Below are 8,331 nucleotides of genomic sequence, written 5' to 3'. Positions count from 1 at the left end.
GCGATCGGCCATTAATTGCGATAAATATAATTCGGTCGTTCGGCCTTAATTTGCGATTGTTAAATCGAGCAGGCTTGGTGATTGTCATTCGAGCAAGTTTGGTGAGCGGTCGGCCGGCACTTGCGATGTTGATCGAGCAAGTGGGCGGTCGGCCAATACTTGCGATGTTAATCGAGCAAGTTTGGTGAGCGGTCGGCCGGCACTTGCGATGTTGATCGAGCAAGTGGGCGGTCGGCCAATACTTGCAATGTTAATCGAGCAAGTTTGGTGAGCGGTCGGCTGACACTTACGATGTTAATCGAGCAAGTGGGCAGTCGGTCGGCCAATACTTGCGATGTTAATCGAGCAAGTTTGGTGAGCGGTCGGCCGACACTTGCGATGTTAATCGAGCAAGTGGGCAGTCGGTCGACCAATACTTGCGATGTTAATCGAGCAAGTGTAGGTGGCGGTCGGCCATTGCTTGCTCGGTAGAATATTTCCGAGAGGTGGTGGCGAAATATTTCCAACACTTTGATGAAAACTTCTCGTTAAAACCTCCCTAGTTGGGTGAGGAAAGAGTGCGTGATTTTATTGATTTTAACTGTAATAGAACTTGAGGTGCGTGGCATTCCACGTCCTCGGTACAATTTTTCCTGAAAGGCATTCTAAATGATAAGCTCCTCCCTGCGCGACTTCTCGGACTCGGAAAGGCCCCTCCCAGTTGGATGAGAACTTCCCTTCATTTTTTCTCGCGTCGCTGCGCATTCTCCAGACGAGGTCGCCCTTCTGAAAACTACTCGGCCGGACCTTTGTGTTGTATCGCCTGGACGCCCGGACTTTGTAGGCGGCCTCCCGAATCCTGCTTTTGTCACGAAACTCACTTACTAGGTCGAGGTTAACCGCTAGGCTTTCCTCGTTCAGGGTGAGATCGAACATCTGTCGTCGTATAGTGGGTTCGGCCACCTCAACCGGGATCATGGCCTCGGTCTCGTATGTCAGGCTGTAGGGTGTCTCCTGTGTGGTAGTTTGGGGGGGGGTGCACCTGTACGCCCAAAGTACCTCGATCAGCTCCTCGGTCCATCGGCCCTTTGCTTTGCCCAGCCGTTTCTTTAGCTCGTTGAGTTTGACCTTGTTGGCGGCCTCGGCCTGCCCATTGGTTTGCGGGTGTTCCACTGAGGCCGTGATGGACTTGATGCCCAGGTCGTCATAGAAGGACTGTAGGCCTCAGTCAATGAACTGTCGGCCATTGTCAGTTATTATCATGTGCGGGACGCCGAATCGGCAGACAATGCTCTTCCACACGAAGTTTTGCACATTCTTCGCCGAGATGGAGGCGAGGGGTTCGGCCTCGATCCATTTCGTGAAGTAGTCGACTCCCACCAGGAGGAACTTGGTCTGCCCTTTCCCTGGGGAGAATGAACCGATAATGTCCATCCCCCATATGGCGAACGGCCACGGGGAGATGATGTTGTGCAGTTCCTCTGGCCTGGTGTGGTAGAGGGGGCCGAACTCTTGGCACTTGGCGCATTTCTTCACGTATTCGGCACAGTCGCCTTGTATGGTCGGCCAGTAGTAGCCGGCTCTCAATGGATCTCGGCCAGAATGTACTCGGTCCTTTTGTTGGTGATGCATTTTAGCAAGGGGGTCGAGTAGCCTCTTCGGTACAAATCTTCGTTGATCATGGTGTATCGGGAGCATTGCTGCTTCATCGCCTTCTCTTGGTCGGCCTTGCATGTGCCGTCCGTTAGGTATTGGATGACGGGCGTCATCCAACTGTCGGCCTCGACCTCTTCTTCTTCTATAGCCAGACACTCGGCCTCGGCCTCCGTCACACTAGGGTGTCTCAGCCATATTTGTATGACTGATCTCTGATAACTCTTCTTCTTGGTGACCGATAGCTTGGACAGGATGTCGGCCCTTTTGTTGTCCTCCCTCGGTATGTGCTCCAAGGGTGCTTTGCTGAAGCGGGCGATGCTGTTTCTGGCCGCGTGGTAGTATCGCTGCAGAAGAGGTTCTTTAACTTCAAACTCCCCGTTGACTTGGCCGACCATCACCCGGGAGTCGCTTTTGCATGTCACTTCGCGTGCTCCCATGTCGTAGGCTAGGTTCAGCCTAGCGAGTAAAGCCTCATACTCGGCCTGGTTATTGGTCGCTCGGAATCCAAATTGGAGCGCTTGTTCTAGGAAGAGGTCGCCCGGGCCCTTCAGGACGACTCCCGCTCCGCAGGCTGTTTTGTTTGAGGAGCCGTCCACGTAGAGCGTCCACCCGCCCGAGAGGGTGGGTAGTGGTGTCATTTCGGCCGAGAAGTCGGCCAGGCATTGAGACTTGATGGCGCCTCTTGGTTCGTAGCGTATGTCGAATTCGGAAAGTTCGACAGACCATCCTATCATCCTCCCTGCAAGGTCCGGTTTAGACAAAATTTTAAAAATAGGGTAGTCGGTCCTTACAGTTATGGAGTGATTTTGGAAGTAGGGGCGCATTCGTCTTGCTGTGAGGACTAGGGCGAGGGCCACCTTCTCTATCATCTGGTACCTGGTCTCGGCCGAGTGGAGGGTTCGGCTGACGAAATACACCGGTCGTTCCTCGCCCTCGGTCTCTTGTACCAGGGCAGCGCTGACTGCTTCCTCCGAGACCGCCAGATATACAAGGATCGGGTGGTCGGGTCTCGGCTTCTGGATGACGGCCGGGGATGTGAGGAACTCTTTGAACTGCTTGAAGATTTCCTCGCATTGGTCGTCCCAGGTGAATTTCTTGCCCTTACGGAGCAGCTGGACCATCGGGAGAGGGCGGTCAGCCGCCCTAGGAGTTGTTGCACCTCTTTCACACTGTTCGGGCTTCTCATGTTGAGTATGGCTTGACACTTGTCGGGGTTGGCCTCTATCCCCCGGTGGGTGAGCATGAAGCCTAGGAACTTCCCTCCCTCGACCCCAAAGGTACATTTTTCGGGGTTGAGCTTCATGTTGACTCCCCTTAAGGCCTTGAAGACCTCGTCCAGGTCTTTCAGGTGTTGATCGAATGAGTCGGACTTCACGACTATGTCGTCCACGTACACCTCTACCGCCCGGCCGATTAGGCCTTTGAAGATTTTGTCCATAAGGCGCTGGTAGGTCGCCCCTGCGTTCTTGAGGCCGAATGGCATGACCTCGTAATAGTAGTTGGCATCGGCCGTCATGAAGGCCGTTTTCTCCTTGTCCCTCGGGTGCATGCTTATCTGGTTATAGCCAGAGTAAGCGTTTAAGAAGCTCATAATTTTGTGGCCGGCCGCCCCATCCACCAGTCGGTCAATGTTCGGGAGGGGGTAGGTGTCCTTCGGACATGCGCTGTTGATGTTCCTATAATCGACGCACATCCTCCAGTTACCGTTCGACTTGGTGACCATGACGACGTTGGCCAGTCATGTCGTGTATCGGGCCTCCCTTATGAATCCGGCCGACAGGAGCTTGCCGGCCTCCTCCTTCGCCGCGAGTCGCTTTTCGTTGCCCAAGTCCCTCTTCTTTTGGGAGATCGGGCGGGCTTCCTTGAATATTGACAATCGATGGGTGATGACATCCGGGCTTACCCCCGGCATGTCGGCCGGTGTCCATGCAAACATGTCGACATTCTTTTTCAGCGCGGCGTGCATGATCTCGGCCTCGGCCGCTGCCAAGGTTGTTCCTACAGCCGTGCTGTGTTCTTCGTCGAGGAGGGGGACTCTCCTCAGCTCTTCTCTTGCCTCCAGTCTATCCTCGGACGCCCGGGGATCGAGGTCCACCAACGCCACGGTTGGCTTGATTTCCCTTGGTCGATCCTTCCTGGGGGAGCGGTCTTTTCGGGAGGACTTCCTCACTCTGAGGGGAGAGGTGACGGCTCTTAAAGGTTCCACCCGGAGGCTCTCGGCGTAGCACTCTCGTGCTTCTTTTTGGTCTACGTGGACCGTGAGAATGTCCCCTGTTCTTGAAGGGAACTTCATTGCGAGGTGAGGGGTTGATACTATGGCCATCAGCCGGTTGATGGATGGTCGGCCGAGGAGGATGTTGTAAGAGGTGTTGGCGTCGATGACCAGGTATCGGATTTTGATGGTCCTGGTGTTCTTCCCCTCTCCGAAGGTGGTGTACAAGTCGATATACCCCTTGGTACCCACCCTTTCGCCCGAGAATCCTACCACGTGGTCATCGTATGGCATCATCTCGGCCTCGGCCATCCTCATGGCCTTGAAAGTTTTCTAGTAGAGGATATCTACCGAACTTCCTTGGTCTATGTCGACCGCTATCACCATCGGGTCGTCCTGCTGGCGGTAGTCTACGCCTTTGAAGTCCTCGTCCGTGAAAGTGATGGGTGGCATCCTCGGCCGGAATGCCACCACGTTCCCCTGATGTACCGCCCGGAGGTGTTTCTTCCGAGCGTTGTTCGTGCTTCCTCCTCCGGCGAAGCCGCCGGCTATAATGTTGATAACCTCTCGGTTACCTCTCCTATCGGCCTCCCTGGGGGGGTCATCCCTTCGGGGGGGGGGGGGGGGGTCGTCCCTCGCGGGTTGTCGATCGCCTCTGTTGTCTCGATCATTTCGAACGCGTTGGGGTGACTTCGTCCGCCTGGGTGGATCCGCCTGGCGGGGTGGGTCTCGGCCATTCCTGACGAAGCGGCGGAGATGCCCAGCCTGGATAAGTTTCTCGATCTTATCCTTTAGGGCTTGACACTCCTCGGTCGAGTGTCCGGCATTCTGGTGGTACCGACACTGCTTCCTCCGGTCGGCATTGTTTGGGCTGGCCACCTTCCTTGGAGGAGGGATCAACTCGGCGCTGAGGGCCTCGTCCAGAATCCTCCCCCTCTCGGTCGTTAGGGATGTGTATCTTGAGAATCGGATTGGTCGATCTCAATTCTCCCGTCGCCGGTCATTTTTTTTGCATCGGCCGCCCTTGGCGGTCCTTTTCTTCCTTCCTCTCTCCACCGGCCTCGGCGCGGCCTGGTTGTGGAACTCTCTTAGCTCTTCCAGCTGCATGTATTTGGCAGCTCTCTTCCTCAGCTCGTCCAAGCTGTCGGCCGGCTGCATGCACAGGTTGTCGGCGAAGGGCCGTCAGCATGTGGTGCATGACAACGTCCGGGCTCAGATTCCAGATGCTCATTGCCACTTTACTGAACCTATCCACGAAGGTCCTCAGCGACTCTCTCTTCTCCTGGCGGATGCCTACCAGAGCGATGGAGGTCAGATGGTGCGGTCGGCTGGTCGCAAACTGAGTTTCAAACTTTGCGACTAGCGTGGCAAAACTATCGATGGAGTTGGTTGAGAGCTTCGTGAACCAACTAAGGGCTGCTCCCTTCAAGGATGTGGGGAACACTCGGCATAAGACGACGTCGTCCGAGGTGTAGAGGCTCATATGGGTGGTGTAGGCGTCCATATGCTCGTCCGGGTCGGTCGACCCGTCATATCGGTCTCGGTTGAAACCCTTCCACTTCTTAGGAAGTGGGACTTCGATAATGTTGTTCGTAAAGGGATGTCGGCGGTTCGGGTCGGCCGTCAGGGTCGTCCGAGTGGACCGGATCAGGCACGACTCGTCGCCCATCTTGGTGTCTCGGGGAGGGGGTCGGCCTCTCGTTCCCTCGGCCACATCTGGGTCGGGCGGAGAGGTGTATGACCTGCCGACAACGTTCGTCGGTATGACGGAGGGTCCTCCCTTCCCCAGCTTCTTCTTCATCTCTTCATTCTCCCTACGGAGAACTTGCAGCTCTTGCTCGTTTTTCTGAGCAGCCTCTTCGGTCTTCCTTCTCATCTCGGCCATCTCTCTCTGGAGAGATAGCAGCAGCATCGTCTGGTCGGCTTCAGTCATTCTTTCCATGCTTCTTGTTGAGACCATCTACTTTTTTCTTTCAGCTAGTTTCCCTCGGCCCCACGGTGGGCGCCAATTGTTCCTGCTAGGGAGATGGGACCTAGAGAACTATTGAAGTCTTCTTCTCCTTCCTTCGGTCGGGCAGGTGACTGGGTGATGAGCTGTGATTCTTCTCGTCTTCTTGCTTATCCTTCGGTACTCGGCACTCGGTCGTCGGGCGAATCACCGGATGGTGGGGGTACCTACGAAGGCACTCCGACGCTCAAGTCAGTAAAGCGGGTGGTCAGCTCTCAGGTAGGTGAACAGTAATAAATGACATACCTTACTCCTTGGAATGCGTGTTATTTATATTATTCTAATGGGCCTACCTTGTTGGGCCTGCTTATCGAGTTGGATACCGCTTAGGGTTGCATTACCTAATTCTTGATGATGGATTAACTTCACTGATCTTGGTTTGAGCGTTAGCTGTAGTAGGGGTCGGCCAAGTTCCCATGGTGTGGGTCGGCCATCGGCCAAATTCCACTGGTCTTGGTCGAGTCTTATAAGGTCTCGGCCAAGTCTTCTAATGTTTCAGCCAAGTTTCCCTGGTCTCGGACAGCCAGGTGGACCTCGGCCTCGCCCATACCGGTACACAATTTATTAAAATGAATTTGATCTAAAATCCAAATTCATTTTAACTACATTAATTGATTTAGAATTTTTCAATTCAATTTAAATTGGAATCAATTTCATTTCGTCAATTTGATTAAATTTAATTTGAGATCCACCTAATAGACTTGATATGAGATTGATCTAATTGACCTACATAGGTTTAACTTAACTTATCTTGACATGATCCTTATCCAATATTGACATGATGTATCAACTAAACAGAGTCGAACTTAACTTGGCTCGACTTGTTTCGACTCAATTTGACTCGGTTTGTCTCAATTTTACCTTAGTCTTACTCAACTTGGACCCAACTAAACTTGGCTCAATCTAAAGATAGCCTAACCTAATCTTGTTCAGATTGACTTGGACCTAAGACAACTCGGTTGAACATGAGACTAGACCGACTCAACTCGATCTATGCTCTGACCAACCTAGTTCCACTTAATGTGGGATCGACTCAACTCAGTTTGACAAGGCTCCAACTTGATATAAGCTTGGTGTCTCGGTTTGACCTAGCTTGGTTCTTCTCGATCTCATATAGGCTCAACTCAATTTAGACCTAATCAAACTTAGCTCGACCTAGCCCCTACCTAATTGGACTCAACCTAATCCAAGTAAATTGAACTGGACTTAGATCGACTTGGTTTGACATGTTTCCGATTCGATATAGATATGATGTCTTGGCTTAACACGGATCCAACTCAACTATTAACAATGTCATGTTATCTTTGTTTTAATGATTATACTTAAACACTTACCTAGCCCAATTTGTTTCCATCCTTATTCTCAACCAATATTCAAAAGACTATTTTTTTTATTGATGTTAACTAGGTTTTTTCAATCGATCACAATGAAACTATCTTTTAGTTAGTGCAAGTCATAATTTTTTTATTCAATGTTAGATGTGATTTTGTTTTTCGAACTCGTTATAATTTTTTTTATAGAAATTTTATAACATACATCAATAGAAAAAGTTGAAAGAGGAAGCGTAGCCAATAACATAAAAAGTAGCCTTAAACTATGTCAAATTAAATAATTACAATTGACGTAAACTAAAAATAACTTCAACTAGTATTAATAAAGAAAAACTATTTTTAAAATGAACTAAAATAACAATACTTTAATAATAAACAACTTCAATCAGTATTAATTGAAAAACATTATCGAATTTTTTGATAATTAAATATTATCTAATATTAAGATGATTTTTTATATTTGGTGATAATTAAAATATTATTTTCAAATAAAAATTAATATTCAATAAATTTGAATTATTTTATCAGAATATTTTTTAAAATAAAACATTTTGAAGTGATATAGTTTAAACTTCATGAAAATTGTGAAATTTCGTATCTATTAAAAGGTAAAGTGAGGGGACGATTAGATAAACATAAAACCAATGTTTATGTTCCTGTTTTTTTTTTTCATATCAAGATTAATTCATAAAAGTAACTCAATTTGCTAGAAAAAAAAAAAAAACTCTTTTGAGATAATATATTGGGCTTTGTAGTTTGGTTTTGGAGGAGGCAAGTTCTTCCTACACCCAATATTTTGAATCTACATCCTACACAGTTTTATATTTCCGAAAATACTCTTCATTCTCTGAAAATGAAAATCCAGAATTATAAATAATATATTCTAGAAAAGTAAATCTAGAAGTGATTATTGTGTTTCAAAAATAAAAAAATTGGAATAAAATTCAAAAATCAAAAATTCAATTTCAGAAAAAAAATCCACAATACAAAAAATTAATTTATGAAAACAAATTTAGAAACATATTCCAGAAAAGGATTTTCGTAAGTATTTTTAATATGAATCCCATTCATTTTATTTAAGGATATTTTCGTCTTTTCACACTGAAAATGGGTGCAGTAATATGGTGCAGGAAGTAATTTCCTTT

The 8,331-nt window shown here is 48.8% G+C and overlaps 1 protein-coding gene across 1 annotated transcript; it reads right to left on the bottom strand.

Annotated features, from left to right (window-relative positions):
* Positions 1 to 1,562: 1,562 nt before the first annotated feature.
* On the bottom strand, positions 1,563 to 4,159 carry LOC137822108 (uncharacterized). The gene is made up of 2 exons (XM_068627010.2): positions 3,424 to 4,159; positions 1,563 to 3,190 (listed from the first exon to the last, which is right to left on the bottom strand). Exons 1-2 carry the CDS (start codon positions 4,157 to 4,159, stop codon positions 1,563 to 1,565), a joined length of 2,364 nt encoding a protein of 787 aa, XP_068483111.2.
* Positions 4,160 to 8,331: the final 4,172 nt, after the last annotated feature.

The sequence above is a fragment of the Phaseolus vulgaris genome, chromosome 9 (genome assembly GCF_051622355.1).
Source record: "Phaseolus vulgaris cultivar YP4 chromosome 9, ASM5162235v1, whole genome shotgun sequence".
Taxonomy (NCBI): domain Eukaryota; kingdom Viridiplantae; phylum Streptophyta; class Magnoliopsida; order Fabales; family Fabaceae; genus Phaseolus; species Phaseolus vulgaris.
Note: the sequence above shows the minus strand (reverse complement) of the source record. Positions and strands in the feature narration are given on the sequence as shown.

Bases quoted from the DNA above. Each gene is read 5' to 3' on its own strand.
- LOC137822108 (XM_068627010.2), bottom strand. From the start codon at position 4,159: ATGGCCGAGGCCGAGATGATGCCATACGATGACCACGTGGTAGGATTC. The intron at 3,191-3,423 runs GCAAGCTCCTGT...GGCTATAACCAG, and splicing joins CGCGGCGAAGGAGGAGGCCG to ATAAGCATGCACCCGAGGGA.